At 52.0% G+C, this 19,558-nt stretch overlaps 2 protein-coding genes across 2 annotated transcripts in view; both read left to right on the top strand.

The window, feature by feature from the left end:
- TIMP2 (TIMP metallopeptidase inhibitor 2) overlaps nt 1–3,237 on the top strand; it is a 51,712-nt gene extending 48,475 nt beyond the window's left edge. Inside the window, exon 5 of the mRNA XM_012661346.1 lies at nt 375–3,237. Coding sequence (XP_012516800.1) covers nt 375–572 — 198 coding nt within the window. The 3' untranslated portion in view covers nt 573–3,237. The remainder of the gene's footprint in view (nt 1–374) is intronic.
- A 15,562-nt stretch (nt 3,238–18,799) lies between these two features.
- The window catches only part of USP36 (ubiquitin specific peptidase 36), a 30,739-nt gene continuing 29,980 nt past the window's right edge, over nt 18,800–19,558 (top strand). Inside the window, exon 1 of the mRNA XM_012661350.1 lies at nt 18,800–19,056. Coding sequence (XP_012516804.1) covers nt 18,804–19,056 — 253 coding nt within the window. The 5' untranslated portion in view covers nt 18,800–18,803. The remainder of the gene's footprint in view (nt 19,057–19,558) is intronic.

Below are 19,558 nucleotides of genomic sequence, written 5' to 3'. Positions count from 1 at the left end.
GGCTTGGGCTTGAGGGCCAGGTACGGCCTGTCCTCTGGCTCCAGGAAACTCAAGATCCTTTGTAGCTGCCACACGCCAGAGAGGGCGAGGCTAAGCGGGAGCCGCGCGCCGCGCTCAGAGCAGGCAGACCAGAGGGCCCAAAGCGGGAGCACCCGTAGTAGTAATAGGTGCAGAGGTGGGTGGGTACAGGGGCGGGGGGTGCACAGGCTTCCCGCCAGGCCCCGACCCCTCCAGGCAGCCGACCTGCTCCTGCACGGAGAGCTTGCAACTCAAGAAAGGCTGCTGTCCTTGAACACCGTGGGCAGGCACGTCGCTAGGTTTCGGAGATGCCTCCGAGCGGCCCCGACTAACCCACGTCACGTGCCCCTTTCTAGATCACGCGCTGCCCCATGATCCCCTGCTACATCTCCTCCCCGGACGAGTGCCTCTGGATGGACTGGGTCACGGAGAAGAACATCAACGGGCACCAGGCCAAGTTCTTCGCCTGCATCAAGAGAAGCGACGGCTCCTGTGCGTGGTACCGCGGGGCGGCGCCCCCCAAGCAGGAGTTTCTTGACATCGAGGACCCATAAGCAGGCAACAGCACCCCTGTGGCCGACTGAAAGCCTCCAAGGGTTTAGACTGGTCCAGCTCTGACATCCCTTCCTGGAAACAGCATGAATAAAACAGTCATCTACGCGGGTCCAAATTAGTATGATTCCGCCCCCACCCCGATTTCCTTTTACACACGGTTGTGGGTCTGGAGGGAGAGGCGGGCCGGGGGCCCCACCCCGCACTCCCTGTGCAGCCTGGCACTCCCTGTGTGTCCTGGTCTCTGGTCCTGGGGTGCGGGCGGGGGCAGGACACACAGACTTCCCCCCCAGGCCCTGCCTTGGCACCGTGGCAGATGCCGTGCAGGCAGCCCCCTGTGGGCCTGGTCAGGGCAGAGTCAGGAAACGTGCGTTTTGCAGAAACGTCTGAGGGTTGTTGCAAGACTGTGTAGCAGGCCTACCAGGTCCCTTTCACCGGAGGGGGCATGTCCCTCGTTTCTGCAGCTGCCACACCTCTGGCCCCAGGTAGCATTCCTTGCCCCCTTGTAAGTGCCCCCATCTCCCCTGCGCCCACCAGGGGCTCCCGGCACCTGTGACTCCCCCAAGTCCAGGAGCAGCCCTGGAACCAGCGGCCAGGTTCTTGAGGGAGCCCCACTTAATCCTAGTAACCCACAGAATGCAGCGGAGCCCCTCTCCTGGCCACACAGAGATGTGGCAGCGAGAGGCCTCACTGAGCCATGTTTCAGCTTCAGCCAACTCCTGTTGGTCTCCCCAAATGCGCAGCCCCAGGGGGTGGGGTCTGTGCAATGCTGTCCTGAGGGCGGGCATCTGGGGGTCGAGTGGCTGCCCTTAGAGTTTCCTCCTGAGCTTCCGAGTGCCCCTGCTTCCTCCCCTGCTGGCATCAGGCGTCTGGACCGGGTTGCACGGCTTGGCTTTGCCCGGGGTGTGCGGGGCCGGTGGCAGGGGCTGGCTGGGTCTCACTGTGCCCCGACAGGGTTAGTATAATCTCCCGCAAAGACTGACAGCCCCCATCCTACGTGTGGATTTCTGCAGGTGACGTTAGCCAAGCACATTAAGAAGTCCGACCTAGGGAGGGAAGAATTCTGGAGGTAGGTAGCTCTGGCGACACCTCACTTCTGTCCGAGCCTCCAGGGCACTACGGCCTGTGTTAAGAGACATCTCATTTTTCTAAAGGTGAATTCTCAGAGAACACGTGAACCTGAGTTGCAAGTATACCAACCGCTGCTTGTATTTCTTATATTACAAAGATTACCCGGTTAAGGAACTTCTTGGGGAACCGGTGTGTTCTCTAAGGATGGTTTTCTGATGCCAGTAAAGTGGGAGTTAAGATAGGCAGAACTTCCTCAATAATGCTAAAGATAATCTCTTTTTTCCTCCTACCTGTGTTATAAGATAAACTGTTCTGAGGACACACGTGCGCATGACGTTGCCATGCACACATGGGGCACGCACACGCACGGTGGAACTGAAGTCAGGCAGCCTGTGCGTGGTCCTTCTGCAAAATGCTTCCAAATCTTCTCAGCCTGCTCTGTTCTGCAGCGACCCCAAAGCGACTGTAAGACTCCTGACCCCCAGTGGCACGTAGCCCCCGCGCCCGCACGGGACCCGGTCAGCACAGATCTCGATGACTTCCCTTTCTAGGGCGGGCCGGGGGATACCCAGGCATCTGCCCCTGCCCCGAGGGCGTTTCATGCTGTGTAGTAGTAAGAAGTTGGTGAGATGTCATAATGGACCAGTCGTGTGATTTCAGTATATACAACACCAGACCCTCCACTCAATATGACACCCCACCCCCGTTCGCTTCCTGTATGGTGATATCATATGTAACATTTACTCCTGTTTCTGCTGATTTTTAAGATGTTTTGGTTTGTTTTTGACATCCGCTGTAATCATCCCTGTGCTGTGTTTTATTACCCTTGGTAGGCGTTAGACTTGCACTTTTTTAAAAAAGGTTTCTGCGTCGTGGAAGCGTTTGACCCGGAGCGGAAGGCGCAGCGTGGTCGCCAGCCTGTGATGGCGGATTCCTTCAGAGCTTTTCTGTGGTTCTTGGAGTAGCTTTGCTTTTTTCCCACCTCCCACCTTTGGTTTTCTGGTTCAAATTATTACAAAGTAAAGGATCTTTTGAGTAGGTTCTAAAAGATGATCTTTATATTTGGTCCATGCACATTGGTCTTCTGACCATGCTGAGTGGAAAAAAACAAAAAACAGATCAAGATGAAGTGCCCGGTGGCAGCTGAGAGACGAAGCCACTCAGATACCGTCACAGTAAATGACTGCGATATATATATAGTCTAAGCAGGACCACGCGGCGCCGTTTAATTTATGTTACATTCTGAGCTCTGCTCCTTTCTCCCTCTGTTCTTTTCATCCTGCAGGCAACTCAAAATATTTAAAATAAAGTTTACATTGTAGCTATTTTCAAATCTTTGCTTGATAAGTATTAAGAAATATCGGACTTGCTGCCATAATTTAAAGCTTTGTTGATTTTGTTTGTTTTTGTTTGGATTTGGGGGGGAGGGGGGAGCAATGTGTTTATGCTGGAATATGAAGTCTGAGACCTTCCTGTGCTGGGAACACATGAGAGTTGTTGGAAGTCGACAAGCAGACTGCGCATGTCCCTGATGCTTTGTATCATTCCTGAGTGATCACTCGGTCCATGGACAATAAACAGTATTATCAAAGAGAACGTTGCCTCTCCGTGTCACTGTATCCGACATTCAGAACTGCCACTTTCTAGCTCACCAGTGGGGGTGAGGGCTGGGCATGGTGGCTCATGCCTGTAAATCCCTGCACCCTGGGAGGCAGAGGTGGGAGGATTGCTTGAGGCCAGTAGTTTGAGATGAGACCAGCCTGGGCAACATAGTAGGACCCTGTCTCTAAAAAAAAAAAAGAAAAGAAAGAAAAAATTAGCCAAGCGTGGTGGTGTGTGCCTGTAGTCCCAGCTACTCAGGAGTCCGAGGCAGGAGGATCACTTGACTCTAGGAGTTAGAGGCTGCGGTGAGCTACGAGGACACCACTGCACCCCAGCCTGGGTGACAGAGCAAGATCCTGTGTCTTTTTAAAAAAAAAAAAATGGTGAGCCCCTGCCTGCAAAGGAGCTTATCCCATCTGGGGAGGGGTTTTCCCCATATCCTCTAGAGAAACAGAGGCCTGGGTGCTTTGAAGCGAGCGTGGGCTGCGGCAGAGACCAGAGCACACAAAAGCGAATGTGGTGTCCTTCGGTGGGCAAAGAGGTGGCAGCCTATGACAGGGTCTTCTCCTTTCGGCAGGTGCCTCCAGCGTTTGTTAGGAAGCATCCCCACATCCACAACCGCAGAGAGAGACAGAAGGCCTCACGCTCATCTCGGCCTCGACGGCCTTCGTCTTTCTGTGCCCACGCCTGCTCCCCAGCCACCCTGCTGGAGATCATTTGGAAGGAGAAATTCCAGGCATCATTTCGTAAATATTTCAGTACATACAGCTAAACATAACTATTTCAAAAACATTTCCAAAATACCTTTGTCACACCTTAAAAACTTATCTGAAATTCATTAACATCATCAAACATCTAGTCAGTGTCCCAACATCTCTGTCTCATAAAAAATGCCTTTTTACGGTTTATTGGCTGGAATGAGGACCCAGTGTCTGGGGCTTAGACTTTGCAGTTGGTCGCTGCATCTCTCGGGTCTCTCTTATTCTACAGGTTTCTCCTCCCTGAGCCCCACCCGCTTCCTTCTGGGAAAGATGGTCCCATGGTCATTCGAATTTTAACCAAAAGTATCATATTATTCCAAATCACCATATGAACATTCTTTCCTGGGGTATTTGAACAGCTGCCTGCCCTCTGGCCCGTGCAGAATTGGTTACTCCAGGGACAGCTGGAGGAATCGTGTTTCCCGTTCTGTGCAGTGACTGCCTGAAAAGCAGGAACAAACTCACCGATGCGTTTTTGAAGCAGTAGAGAGTTGGTGGAACAAAGTTTGCACCAATGTCTGTGTCACAGGACGTTAAATGCCAAGCACTGGGTATCACCTGCCGCAGAAACATTTGGATTGTTTTTTCCATATGGCCAAATACATAGGGGAAGCAGTGCGGACGCACATTGTGATAGTAAAGCGAAAACTTTCGGGGTCATGTAAATAACCTTACTCGGCGTTCGCAGGCACATTTGGGGTCTTAGCAAACGACACACCAGATGATGGCTACTCATTTCATTTGTTTATATACTTAGGTCAAACATGACTTTAAAAAAAACACTCATTATGGAAATTTTAAACATATGCAAAAATGTAGGGCTTTGCGAGGTGGCTCATGCCTGTCATCCTAGCACTTTGGGAGGCCGAGGCAGGAGGATTGCTTAAGGTCAGGAGTTCAAGACCACCCTGAGCAAGAATGAGACCCTGTCTCCACCAAAATAGAAAAATGAGCCAGGCATGGTGGCACACACCTGTAGTCCCAGCTACACAGGAGGCTGAGGTAGGAGGATCTCTTGAGCCCAGGAGTTTGAGGTTGCAGTGAGCTATAATGACCCCACTGCACTCTAGAAGGGGCGACAGAGCGAAACTCTTGTCTCAAAAAAAAATAATAATGCAAAGAATGGTATAACAAACTGCACAGGTCCGTGCTCCAGTTTCAAAAATTACCCAAGTTTTGCCAAGATTGTTGCAAACAGCTTTAAATAGGTCTGTAACCCCACAGATGGGGTAACCAGATTGTCAGGGACACCAGGAGACACGATTGCTTCCCCCCCAATCTTGCTCATTCCGTGAAGGAAAAGTGAATGGGACAACTCTGGGCCACCTGGCTCAGTGGTCAAAACACTGAGGGACAGAGACACGTGGATTCAAGATGGAAATGCAGCAGCAGGCACCCGGGGTCTGATCCGAAGGGACTCAGGGCGGGGGCCTGGTGGGGGCAGCCACCCTGGCTGGTTAAAACACTTCGGAGCTCATGGAACAATTTGAGACTGTTCTAGCAAACAGCAGGGACTCTATCTTTTCCTCCTCATTATTGATGGATATTTTTACCTGATGTAACTTTTAAAAAAATCAAACCAAAACAGTGGGGTTACAGATACTTCACTAGCGTCAGTTTCATTATAGGTGATTGGCTGTTGCCATGGCTTCTGCATTAAGACTTTGAGGTTCGTGTATGAACAGGTTTATCTTTAGCTTTAGGTTCAAGCTTTGGGCTGCCCCATAGCTCACCTGGTCACCGTTGCCGTGAATCATTATGCAGTGAAAGGCGGTGCTTTGATCTGGGGGAAGCATCTAACTCTAATAGCAGGTTTTCTCCTCCCAGGAACAAATTGATTGTGGGGGAAAAAGGCATTCTGAGACATAAGGTAATTCCATACATTTTCATTCCCTAACAACTGGGAAAAACATCCCTTTCCAATTAAAGTAGCAAAACAAAAATGTAACACAAATCCCAATCAGAGCCGTGGGTGTCAGGCTGGGGTGGATTTCGGAGAGGGGTGAGTGTTAGGGAGGAGCTGGGGATGGGATCAAACACGGGGTGCAGAAGTGACGCTGCATACGTTACAGAGAAATAGAGCTGTGGGCGTGGCGGCGCCTGTAGTCCCAGCTGCTTGGGAGGCTGAGGCAGGAGGATGCTTGAGCCCAGGAGTTGGAGGCTGCAGTGAGCTATGATCACACTGCTGCACTCTAGCCTGGGCGACAGAGCAAGACCCTGTCTCTGAAAGTTGATTTTTATTTTTAGGCCAATCAGTACGTCTTGTTTTGCCCCTTGCAGGTACCGGGCACAAGCTTCCCAAAGTCCCCTCCCTGGGGAGTCACAGAGGATGCACTTCATTCCCCAGCAATGAGTTGTGACAAAGCGTGTGAAACGTCACCAACCAACAGAGCTTGTCAGAGAGCCAGCGTCCCAGGTTCTCACCGGGGGCTGGTCGCAGAAGGCATGTAGCGCAATTTCAGACTTCCAGAAGGAAAGTAGGTGTTCGGCATAAAGAGTGGAGTCGCGGTGAGCCGTTATCAGGGAACCCTCCCAAAAGCCAGATCCCAGCCGCAATCTTGCAGGCAGGCCTTTCTGAGGAGGGTGGTCTCAGGCCTGTAGTTGTCACAATGTTGCACACAAGTCCTGTCTGTTCCCTTTCCGTGGTCTTTCCTCCGGCTGCGGAGACTGCTGCCAAACGCTCCTGGGCAACCGCGTAGGCAGTCATTCCGTTGCCTCTGATAATTCTAGCAGTAGCCGACAGAGGGGGTGCTCAGGATGCAGGCTGAGGATGCCACGTACCTTATCGCACTTAATGCTCGCTGACTCTGAGACGGGTCCTCTCGCACAGCTGATGGGTGAGGAGACAGAGGCCAGGGCGGTGGCGTCGCCTGGTCATACATGCTGGCGCAGCGGTCTGAATGCAAGCAGAGCGGACTCCAGGCCTGCTCTGCAGTGGCGCACGCTCCCGCCTCTTCCTCCGCCCCGAGGGACCGGGAGTCTCTGTCAAAGACGTGGCTCGGGCAGAAGCAAGTTTCCTTCCGCAGGTTGTCCCCATCCAGCAGCAGGTGAAAACTCACCTACACTTACAGGAAGAGCCTCTGCAGTGGTTGGCTGGTCAGTTTTGGTTTGGGGTGTGTGTGTGTCTGTGTGTGTGTGTGTGAGATTAAAGCAACAATGACAATGACAAAATCCTAGTCTCAGTCAAGATACCTTATTACACCAAGATACCTTGTTGTAAGTTGTAATTCCCAAACTTAAAAAAGGGTACATTCAACTATCTGGAAAATTCATCTATATATAATTTATCTTCCAAACCAGGACCCTGTGCAGAGAGAAAGGGGTGCTATTAACCATTAGCGGGTGTGAACCAGACCTGTCCTGAGCAGACCAGGATGCACTGCTGCCCCGTCTGTGCGAGACATTTTCCCCAGCCACCCCAGGCTGTCTAATCCCCCTCTGCGGTTTGTCCCAGACCCCAGGACTTGTCCTTGGTCACAGCAGCCCCCACACCCCCAGGGCCCCAAGGCCTCACCCTACCTTCCTGTGATCTGCCAGAGAATGTGAACCAGTTAAGGCAGTACTTGCCGCTGCAACAAATAAACCCAGTGTCTCAGGGACTAACCCAAAAGGAGCTTATTTCTTTCCTTATTTTTTTTTTTTTTTTTTGAGACAGGGTCTCACTCTTTCACCCTGGCTGGAGTGTGGTAGCATCATCATAGCTCACTGCAGCCTCCAACTCCAGGGCTCAAGCCATCCTCCTGCCTCAGCCTGCCAAGTAGTTGGAACTACAAGTGTGCACCACCACGCCCGGCTAAGTTGTTTTAGTTTTTGTAAATATGGGGTCTCCCTATGTTGCCCAGGCTGATCTCGAACTCCTGGCCTCAAGCAATCCTCCTGCCTTAGCCTCCCAAAGTGCTGGGATTGCAGGTGTGAGCCACCTCACTGGGCCAGGAGTTTATTTCTGGCTCACACAACAGACCGATTGGGACATTGGATAGGTGACCTCCCATGGGCGATGCAGGGACCCTGGCTCCTTCCCTCTGTGTCACACCACCTTCCGGAGCCTCAGAGTCCTCTGCTTTAAGCCAGAAAGACGAGGCAAGGAGGGCACTGTAGCTTCCTAGCATCTTTGGCTTGGGGGTGACGCCTGTCACCTCCTCTCCCGTGCACTGCTGAGAATTATTCACTGGATGCCAAGAGGGCTGAGAAGTGCTGTCCTGGCCAACAGCCACTCCCTGAAACCCAGGAGGAGGAGCACAGTCTTTAGTGCACATAAGCCATCCTGTGGCTTTGGTAAAACCGCTTTATTGCGGTATAATTCACATACCACACCATTCAAAGTGTACAATTCAGCCGGGCGTGGTCGCACCCACCTGTAATCCCAGCTACTCAGGAGGCTGGTGTGGGAGGATCGCTTGAGCCCAGGAGTTCAAGGTTACAATGAGCTATGCTTGTGCCGCGGCCCTCCAACCTGGGAGAGAGAGCGAGACCCCATCTCTAATAATAATAATAATAATAAATCATACAATTCAATAGTTTGTAGTACATTATTAATTTTTTAAAATTGCAGTGCAATGTTCGTAACAAAATTTGCCACTTTAACCATCCAAGTGTACATTTCAGTGGCATTAATTTTACATACAAAGCTTTTACAACCATCACCACTATTTCCAAAACTTTTTTGCCACTCCAGACAGAAACTCGGTAATCATCAAGCCGTAATTCCCCCCTGCCCCTCCTCGTGGTAACCTGTAATCTACTCTCCGTCTCTGTGGATCTGCCTGTTCTAGAAAGTCTCATGTAAATGGACTCATACAGTATTCGTTCTGCTATGTGCGGCTTATTCACTCAGCGTAGCGTCTTCAAGGTACGACAGCAGGTGTCAGCGCTCCCGTCTCGTTACGGCTGAAAACTATCCCGTTACAAGGACGTGTCACATTTTGTGTGTCCATCGTCCACCAGAGGACACTGGGTTGTTTCTACTTTTTGGCTGTTGTGAATAGTGCTGCTGTGAACGTGGGCGTGCAAATACCTGTTTGTGTCCCTGCTTCCAACTGAGTGTATACATGTGGCAGTTCCATGTTTAGCTTTTTGAGGAAACGCCGTACTGTTTTCCGCAGTGGCTGTACCGTTTTACATTCCTAATGGCAGTGTCTGAGTGTCAGTCTGTCTTAAAGGTATTCTTTCCACACCCCCCCTACTGTGAAATTGCAACACCACCTTGTTAGACCAGCCTGACAATTTACAGCATTCACAGAAAGAAACTTGCTAGTGTGTTTGCAGTTGCAAGGTCAAGATGCCTGGAAGTTACATTAAGAAAATGAAATAGGCCGGGCGCGGTGGCTCACGCCTGTAGTCCCAGCTACTCGGGAGGCTGAGGCAGGAGGATCGCTTGAGCCCAGGAGTTTGAGGTTGCTGTGAGCTAGGATGATGCCACGGCACTCTAGCCCGGGCAACACAGTGAGACTCTGTCTCAAAAAAAAAAAAAAAAGAAAATGAAACAAACCTCAATCACGTTGGAAATCATGCAGCATGGGCCACCTTCACCTTTGCAGGGGGTTCTGGAGAATCCACTTCATTGCCGCATTCTGGAGGCCAAACCTCTGCAACCAAAGTGCTTGACTACCCTGCTTGCTCCGTAGGCTCCCAGAGGGATCCTTCCGCACCGCGGCTACTGGCTCCAGGCGCTCCGGGCCTGCGGCGGCATCACTCCACTCTCCACCGCTGGCCACACGTGGCCTTCTCTGCCTGGCCTCTTCTTACAACAACAGTCCTTGGGTTAGGGCCCACCCCCCTCCCGTGTGACCTCATCTTAACTTGATGACACCTGCAAAGACCCTATTTCCAGGTAAGGTCACATTCACAGGCAATAGCGCTTAGGACGTGAACGTATCTTTTGCGGGGGGCGGGGGGGGTCACCATTCAACCGTCTATAGGCAGCTTATGGTCTCAGCTCCCTCAGCCTCTGCACCCCATTCCCAGGCAGCCCCAGACGTGGCAAGGAGAAGCTGAATTGGGCCAACTACGTGTGCCCCTGGGCGTGGGGAGGGGGCAGAACAAGGTCGTACTGGGACTGAGAAGACAGTGTCTCAAACACTCTTGAACAGTTTATACAATCCAGTCCCAGAGACCAAACAGACGCACCAACTGCTTTCAAAGAACAGTAACTGAGCGGTGCAAAGGCATGTCATGTCTCAAACTGTAACCAGAATGACACAGAAACCAACCCAGCCGCGCCCAGCCCCGTCGGCAGCATCAATGATGGCCCCACGTATGAAGCGGGAGTCGTGGGCGAGTCTGGAGCAGCGGGCTGCGGGTGTGGAGAGGAGGGCGGGCGGTGCACGCAGCGGGGCGAGGAGCGGCCCCTGGGAGGATTCAGACAGGATTGACTTCCGCAATGGCGAAGAGCTGTTCCTAAACCCCCAGGGAAAATCCCGCTAGTGACACTGACGGTGGCTTAGCTGTTTTAAAGAGAGAACGTCTTTTCTGGGAGGGGAAGGAGGAGGCTGGCCAGTGGCCAAGGCCAGCACAGGGATTTAAGACCTGGGGGATACTTTTTGACGCAGCCACCAAATATATCCATGAACAAGTACACAGAAGAGAGAAGATCGAAAAGGTGGCTCTGAGAGTCCCACCATGTGGCTTTTCCTTGCTGGGTTCAACCAGACAAGGTTGACTCTTAATCCGGCAATTTCTAGAAACTGGAAATTGTCAAGCTTGTGTAGGCCTAGCAAGGGCAGCTCACAGGAACCAAAACCCACAAGGACTGATGTACAAGTCAGAGGGAGAATTGTTAATTTACAATTAGAAATGCAGTGTCGGTCTCTCTGGAAATCAGTACAAACCTTCAGCCATCTACCGGCTGTGGAACTGGGAGAGGGGCCAAGTCCACTGACCGCCACCTCCAAGGCAGGAAGCCAAGCAGGTGACTTTTGGGTGACAATATTACTATTCTGTTAATGCACTTTTTTTCTTGAGATAAGTTCGAATGTGATTCATTTTGGTTACTGCTTCTTAAAATTGAGAATATTTTATTCTTTCACCTTCAGTGTTTCCCTGGTTTTCTCTTTCGGGATTTAGAGATTATTCAACTGTCTCATCTCAAGCAGTTCATTTTCCATCTGGTTGTCTTTCACGAGCACTTAGCCACAGCCAGATGCAGAGACTCACGGATGAATGACACATAGTCCTGGCTCTCAGGAGCCATGGTGACCGAGGGAGGGGAAGTCCACAGGCCATTCCAACCTAATGGCAGGGAGGGAGGGAATCCAGAGAGACTTTTTGAGGGAGGCGGTGCCTGAGCCGAGGTTGAAGGGCAAGCAGGGAAGGGATTCTAGGCCAAAGACCAGCTTGGACCTGGCGCACGGCCAGCCTGACTAGGGGTGAGGTGGGGCTGCGGTAGTTTGGATTTGGCTCTGCTGAAGGACCAAGAACAGGAAGTGGCTGGGAACGAGGCCAGTTAGAAAGGTGCGGGCCAGGACCCTGGGACCATTAGAGGCGACACTAGGAAGCCTGGCCTTCCTTCTCAGCACTGGGAGCCGGGGAAGGGGCTCAGTCAGGTGAGCTTTTAAAACGTTATTCTACTCGGCAGTTTGAGTAACGTATTTGGCCATTCCCGTAAGGCTGGCAAAGATGGTGGGAGTCTTTACTTGGTCAATCGGAGGGTGGGAGGGGATGGTTTGAGACATATCTGAGAGGTAACATTGGCAACATCTGTTGACTGATCCTTTCTACGGAGTGAGGAGAGACAGGAGCCTAGGACGCTGGCCAGGAAGGTGGAGGTTGAGGTTACTGTCGGTGTCAGTTGCAGTCCAGCCAGGACCCCAAACCCCTCTATGTGCAGCCTTGAGAACAGAGGGCATTAATGCAGGAATTGGTACACCCTGATGGAAGAAACTCCCTGAAAAGCCAACAAGGGAACAGTGGGCAGCCCAGAGACCACCAGCAGGAAGCTGCCAGCATCCTCAGAGTGCAGGGACCGAGGGTGGAGGCTGCATTACAAGAGCCCACGGAGGGGACACACGGGAGGCTAGAACCACAGCAGGCCTCTCTGGATGGAGCTGGAGCCTCTGCCAGATTCCAAAGCAGAGAGGGAGGAAGAGGAAGGACCTGCTTCTCTTCCCCTCTGCCCTCCAGCCTCGCCAGTGCCCCCAAGTGGCCTGCCCCACCTGGAAACCAGTTCACAAGGGAGCCTGGGAAACGCAGCCAGCTGGAGTCAGCACTTCGTGACACCGAAAAGACCTGGAAAAGGGCAAGGAATTGGTCTGAGCCGGTACACCAGCCCAAGTGGGCGACAGGGCAGAAAAGGAGAGGACACCTCGGGAAGGTGGACATGGTGAGTTTGAGATGCTTGTGGGACATTCAGGGCGAGTTCAGCAGTTCCTGGGCTTACAGGGGGTCACTGGGCCCTGCTTCCAAGATTCGAGGTGGGGAGGGAAGGTCTGCAGATGCAGATTTGGAATTTCCCAGCCTGCAGCTGGTGGGTACTGTAGTTACAGCAGTGCATGTGCCACAGGTTAGCTGTTTACTTAAAAGAAACATTGAAATTATTTTCCAAAATAGTTGCCTCATTTATACTCTCAGCAGCAGTTGGAGAGTCCTAGTTGCTCCTAATTCTCTCCAACATTTAGTCATTTTACTTTTAGCTACTTTAGTAGGTGTTAAACGTACCTCATTGTGCTTATTTTTTTTTTTAGACAGAGTCTCACTCTGTTGCCTGGAGCGAGTGCCGTGGCGTCAGCCTAGCTCACAGCAACCTCAAACTCCTGGGCTCAAGCGATCCTCCTGCCTCAGCCTCTTGAGTAGCTGGAACTACAGGCATGCGCCACTATGTCCGGCTAATTTTTTCTATACATTTTAAGTTGTCCAGCTAATTTCTTTCTGTTTTTTTTAGTAGAGATGGGGCTCTCGCTCTTGCTCAGGCTGGTCTCGAACTCCTGAGCTCAAAGGATTCGCCCGCCTCGGCCCCCCAGAGTGCTAGGATTACAGGCATGAGCCACCGCACCCAGCCTCACTGTGGTTTTAATTTGCATTTCCTGGCAGCCTTTGAGGTAGTACACCTCAGAAAAGATTTTTACACTGGCCCATGTGAACATGTCTCGAGGAAATGCTACTCTGAAGGCCTCCAGGAGGGCACTAGGGAGGGGAGTGAATGGGAGTGTGGCTGTGCAGGCCTCTCGGGCAAGTCCTCTGTCATCTCATGTAAGAATTTTGGGCAACCTCTGTGGGCTTGACCTCTGGGTGTGAACTTGGGAGTCAGACAGACCTGGGTTCAAACTTTACCACTAGCTTGCTAGAATCTTGCACGCTCCGTCTTCTTAGCTGTAAAATGGGAACAATAATCTCTTTTTGTAGGGTCGCTATGAGGATTAAATTAGATGATGTTGGTAAAGTGACCAGCTTGGTATGTGGCACTTAATATGAGTTGGCAATGGTAGCAAATGCTGTTGGTTTCGTTACGATAAGAATTAAAGACATGCTGCAGGAATTAAAGACATGCTGCAGGTCGTCTTTTTTTCCCAGACAAGGAAATCGAGGCCTGGGCATATTAAGAACAGTCGAAAGCAACGTGCTAATTAGGGCAGAGCTGGCCTAACACCCAGGTCACCTCGTTCCCCTGGCAGTTGCCAGGGTCCCCACCACCACTTTCAATCACTCATCTGACACCACATAGCAAGCCTGAAATAGTGAGAGCTGTCTTCCTTGGAATCACTGCCTTAGAGCAGGGAGTGAACTCAAGTCTGGGGACAAAGGGTAAATTTCAATCTCCAACTCTTAGAGGGTTCTTCTAGACAGGGCACAGTCGCAATCAGGCTTAGGTGGTTTTGTTCTGGCTTTGTTTGCTTTTTCAAAAAACACCAGCACCCAAGTGACAAGCACAAGGTGACTTCTGTTCCAGTTACATCTATTCTCTCTCCATCCCGACGCCCTGCTGTAGGCCCGTGGGGAGCGCACGAGATTGAGTCAGGGTATCAGTGGTGTCATCGCTCCTACTGATGTGTCCAGCATGACACAGCAGGTGGGGCGGTGTGTGCAAAGCTCTGCCTTTTGGAAAAAGTAGTTTACTCCCTCCACGGCCCCTGCTTTTCCGCTTCTGCACCGGGACACGCTCTCCCCGCCCGCCCTGGGGAAGAGGGAGGAAGCTCCGGGTCAAGGGGATTTTAAAAACACTGCAAGAACAACACGCGTGTGCAGATGTTCAACCCAGACCTTCCCGCAGGAATCCCGGGATGCAGCCCTGGAGGGAGTAGGCGGAGCCGGGGACCCGGAAGGTCAAATGCCAACCCGGGTCGCGCCGTCCGAGCCGCCCCCCTGGCCACGTCCCGAGGTCAGTTCCCCGCCCCGCCTCTCCGCAGCGTCCCGTCGTCCCCGCGCCGGGCAGGCGGGCAGGACGCACGAGCCAGCACCAGGCCTGTCCGCCGGAAGTGGCGGCCCTTGCGTGCGCCGCGGGAGCTCACGGGGCCGCGGCGCAGGGGGCGGGCGTGGCGTGGACTCTGCGCGCTTGCGTCATCGCGTAGGCTGATGGGTTCCGGGATGAGGAGGTGGCGTATGCGACGCGTAAGGCTGTAGTGGACGGGTCCAGCGAGTCGGGCGAAGCTAGCCCCGCCTCTTAAAGCCGCCCGGGCCTTTCGGTGTGTGCGCAGCGTGGCCGCAGGGCGCGGCGCCTTTAAGCGCCGCGGTGACACGTGTGTGAGGCGCCGGAGGCCCGGATGGTGCGCGTGCGGGGCCGCTGGCCGCAGGAGACGACAACGCCGCGCGGGTCTGAAGCGGGCCGACCCAGGAGCCCGGGTAGGCTGGGGCCGGGTCGGGGCGGCGGGGCTTCCCCCTGGCCTGGCGCGGGGCGCACCGGGGACCCTCAGGAGGGAGTGGGGGCGACGGGCCGGGGTGTCCGCGCAGGAGTTTGGGGTCCCCGAAGAGGGCCGAGCCCGGGGTGCCCTGTGCGCGCGGGTCCGGGGATGCCTGGGAGGCCGGGAGGGTGCGCGCCGGGCCGTCCTGCCGTCCCCCGAGAGCGCGCCCGGCCGGGAGCCCTGGGTAAGGGAAGGCGGCGGCCCGTGTGGACGCGGGCACGGCCTGCACCCACCGCAGCGCCGGTTACGCAGGATCTGGGCTTTCTCCGGAGCTGCTGGAGCCGAGTCGGGAGCGCGGTCTGTCTGGCTGCAGAACGGGGGTCTTACTTCCTTTCCCCGGAGACGGGGGAAGGGCTCGCCCTGGGGAAGGGAACCTTCCTCGCGGTCACGGACGTGCGCTTTCTAAACACCCGTTATTCTAGTGGGGTGCTGCAACGCGTCCCCGGGGGCCCCCGGTGCTGGAGCAGCATCCTGAGCCAGACGGCGAGGGGAACAGTGCGGCGCCCGCACCGTCCGTTTCTTGGGGCGGGTTCGAGAAGCAGGCCTTGGGGACGGGGGGAGGCCCAGGCTGCCCTGGGCGCTCTGCGGGGAGCTGGGGGCCCCTCTCTGAAGGCGCCCTGAGGAGGCCCGCTTGTGTCTTGGGCTCCTCCTCCCAGCACGTGGTCGACCCTGTGAGTCTTGAATGCAGTTTTTTTCTGCAAAAGCGTATTTAAAGGAGGGAGGGAGGGAAAACGTGCTTTATTAAATAGAGTTTGTTCTGAGGAAGCTATGCTTGAGTACTCCCAGAGGTAGAAAGAGATACTAAGTATTGACACATAGGCTGTTCCTGGACCACCAGAGTTTGGAGAGTGTGTTAGTAAGTGCACACATTGCAGGGCTTGCTGATGGTTACAAGAGCATTTTTTCTTGGGTTTCCACACCTCAGAGAGAGCATTTTTAGGTTATTGGTTAATGTTTTAGGTGAAATTGGTAAAGCAAAGGTTGATCATTCTACCGCAGCTTGAAAAATTATGTTTGTCCGGAATCTCTGACTCTGCATCAGGGAGTGGGTTAAGTTTAAGTTACTTATCTTGAGTGAAATGGGGTTAAATATCCCAAGTTTTGTTTATCCCCTGGTTAAGTGGTTCCCAAAGGTTAGCTGATGGTCCGTGACGAAGTTCTGCCCTGTCCACGGTGAGGTATCAGTCCTGACAAAAAGCCATGGCATCAAAGATGGAATTTCATCACTTTGCAGATTGTTCTTTATTCTCTGTGGTTTTGGGGGAGTTGATCCGCTTTTATTGATCGATGAAATGATAGGTGTGAGATTGGCTGTAAAGTAACCTGGGGATGGGGAGGCGAATCAGGATTGCTCGGACATAGTTCTTAAGGCTGAGTAGTGGGGACTCGTGCTCACTGTGCTGTTCTCTGTCCATTTGTGTGTTTGGTCTCAAACTTCTGGTTTTATTCTTTTTTATTTTTTAAAGAGACATGGTCTCACTCTGTCCCCCAGGCTGGAGTACAGTGGTGCAGTCATAGCTCACTGTAGCCTTGAACTCCTGGACTCAAGTGATCCTCCTGCCTCGGCCTTCTGTGTCGCTGGGACTATAGGCATGTGCCATCATTTGTGTGTGTTTGCCTGTTTTCACTGTAAAAAGTTCTTAAGTACCTTAATTTGATAGTGATTGTAGATGGCAATGAAAGAAAACATCCTCACTTAGCAAAGTAAAAATTTGGCAACTCTTAGTGTTCCTTCAGTTGTTTTTAATTTTATTGGTTCATGAAACCCAAAAGCTTGGGATTGTTATTATTACCTGTTACTGTGGAAATGAGATTAGACTGGAGTTGACTGACATGCGTGGGGAGATTTTTGTTCACTGGACTTGTCTCCAGCGTCAGGGTGACGATATGGAGCAGACAGCAGTGTTTTTCATGTCGTGCGCATTACAGTAATTTGTGGCTAGTTAGCACGGTTCTCCTGACTTCAGCACTGTAGGTATTCCTAAGCGGTAATGACAACTTATTCCTGGTACATGGTCGCAGCTGCTACACCTCGTCCATGGGAAGTGGCTGAAGAGACAGCGGGAGGAGAGTCAGCCTTGAATGATGGTCTCACTGTTCATCCCGCAGGCGCCAACACCCATCCTGCAGCTCCGGTGATTTAAGAGGCCAGAGTCCAGGAGCAGGAGCACTTGGATTCAAGGGCCCAGCATAGCACCTGCCCAGTCCAGCGCGGTCCCTGCCTTAAGAACCTGTTTCCATGCTGCAGGGGGACGTAGCAGGCCCAAGTTCACGTATCCCGGGTAAGCCTACAGAGGTTTCTGTGTATTTTTTCATTCCACAGTTACCTGCTCGTGACCCAGCAGTGATTGTTCAATTGGTGAGGAGACTTAGATAATTCCCGAAGAAAAGGCTCTTTTATTTCCTCAAATCGGAGAACTTAGGCTTGTTTCTTAAAAAATCAGTTTTTTATGTTTCTATTCTTTATAGAGGCTTTTACAGGAAAAGATATCTTCTCCATGCACAGAATTAGATGACAATACATTGATTAATTTGAGTGACTTAATCAGAGGTGGAGGAGGGGTCTACTTTCACTGGAGCAGACTTCGGGGCACACCTGACTCGTCCATTCTTTAAGGGCAGGGCAGGTCCTGGATATCAGAGGGAGTTGTCATCTTTCCGCTGCGCGTGCGCAGTTTGAAGGGTGTGTTTTTCTTACGGTGATCCAGATAGCCTGAGCTTGGGCTGGAGGGCTGAGCTGGGAGGTGGCGGGTGGGAAGGGAAGTGGCGGATGCAAGTGTAGCAATGAGCAGGACCGGCCTCCTCTTCGTCGCAGTGTCTGTGCAGCTGCCCTGATGTCATCAAGCCTCTGTCAGGGGCTAATATGTAACAAGCTCTACAGCACTTCCTGAGCTTATTATTTTTGTCATTTTTGTCACCATTTTACCACTGGAGAATAGGAGAAGTTACTAGTAGTTGTCCCTGGGTTTCATAGCTCAGGGCGATAGAAGCCCTTGGGGCTGCCGCCTTCGGGAGACTGGATCTCCCCACTGGCCCCGTTGCTCTTGTTCTGTCTTGTGAGTGGCCTGGGAAGCGATTGCTTGGGTTCAGGTGTCTTGCTGTCCTCCAGGGCTGTGTCTTGCTCTTTCTCTTCTCCCTCGGTCCTCCTCCACTTCTGGAAAGACAATCTGTACAAGGGCTGTCTAGTGGAAATACAATGCAAGCCACAATTTAAAATTTCATAGTGGCCACATTAAAATTAAAAAGAAGGTGAAATTAATTTTCCTAATTTATTTAACCCAATGTTTGTAAAATACTATCATTGCAACCTGTAACCAGTCTACAAATTACTGAGATGTTTTCCATTCTTTTCTTATACTACGTCTTCGAAAACTGGTGTGTATTTTACACTTATAGCACATCTCAATTTGGACTAGCCTCATTTCACGTGCTCAGTAGCCACGTGTGGCCTGTGGCCTTCGTACTGAAGAGTGCAGGTCTGTACAGACACACATGTTAATCTGACCTGCATGCTGCTTCCTTTATCGCATGAGTTTGTCCGTGTGCATGTGTACACAAGTGTGTGTGACCAGAATGTGTGTGAGAAGTAGTGTTTCCCTGTTTTGAGCTAACATTAGAACACGATGGCCTTTGGAAGGAAATAGCACCAAGTGTGTATCCAGAGCCACTTGATGAGTGAGTGTTTAAGAGACGCATGCAGCAGGGGTGGTCACTGCCTGCTTAGCTCTACTGTGGAGGTGCCTTGTCTTTTTGAGAGAGGACACATGGACTCTAATATGTCCACATGATTAGTGATGTGTCTCCTTGCTTCACACTCGTCTATAGGGCTGGCTGCTGACCCAGAAAAGCTTTTATAGTGTTTGGCATCCATAGTGAGCAAAGGGGGGATTTTAAGAGAAGTAATGTATTTGTTCACGAGCCTTCGTTCTTCACAGGTATGTGTTCCTCCTTGTCCCCACAGTGATGCACCATGCCGATAGTGGATAAATTGAAGGAAGCCCTGAAGCCTGGCCGCAAGGACTCGGCCGATGATGGGGAACTGGGGAAGCTTCTGGCCTCCTCTGCCAAGAAAGTTCTTCTGCAGAAGATCGAGTTTGAACCGGCCAGCAAGAGTTTCTCCTACCAGCTGGAGTCCTTAAAGAGCAAATACGTGTTGCTGAACCCTAAAACAGAGGGAGCCAGTTGCCACAAGAGTGGAGATGAACCACAGACCAGAAGACAGGGTACACATTTGTAATAGACTGTTAGAGAGACCCTCACTGTGTGTTTATTGAGTGGATGGACTAAAGTTGACTAACCAGTAGGAACAACAACAGAATGTGGTCACTTAGGAATTTCACGTGGGGTCAATAGATTGTAGTCATAGAAGTAGTGATGCAGGTTTGGTAGTGAGGGAGGAGCTGGCAGGCACTGCTTTGGGTACAGCATTGCTGCAGCGCTGCCTTACTGAGTCAGGAAGTGTCAGAACAAAGTTCCTAATTGCCCTGATCAAAACAAGGTGAAGGCTGGGCAAGTTCTGACCCGTTAGAACCAAGACAGTGTTGGAACACGGCCCCTTCATGAATATTCCTCCCCTTATTTAGCCAGGTGCTTAAATAGAAAGACAACAGGAAGCAGGGGGCCGGTTCTCTTCTGCAGGGAGAATTTGCCTCTACCCTGTCTGTGGTGTAGACTTTCTATAGTTTCTGCAGGGGGCTGGTTCTTTTCTGCAGGGAGAATTTGCCT

The sequence above is a fragment of the Propithecus coquereli genome, unplaced genomic scaffold (genome assembly GCF_000956105.1).
Source record: "Propithecus coquereli isolate 6110/MARCELLA unplaced genomic scaffold, Pcoq_1.0 Scaffold706, whole genome shotgun sequence".
In the NCBI taxonomy this organism is placed as follows: Eukaryota; Metazoa; Chordata; class Mammalia; order Primates; family Indriidae; genus Propithecus; species Propithecus coquereli.
Note: the sequence above shows the minus strand (reverse complement) of the source record. Positions and strands in the feature narration are given on the sequence as shown.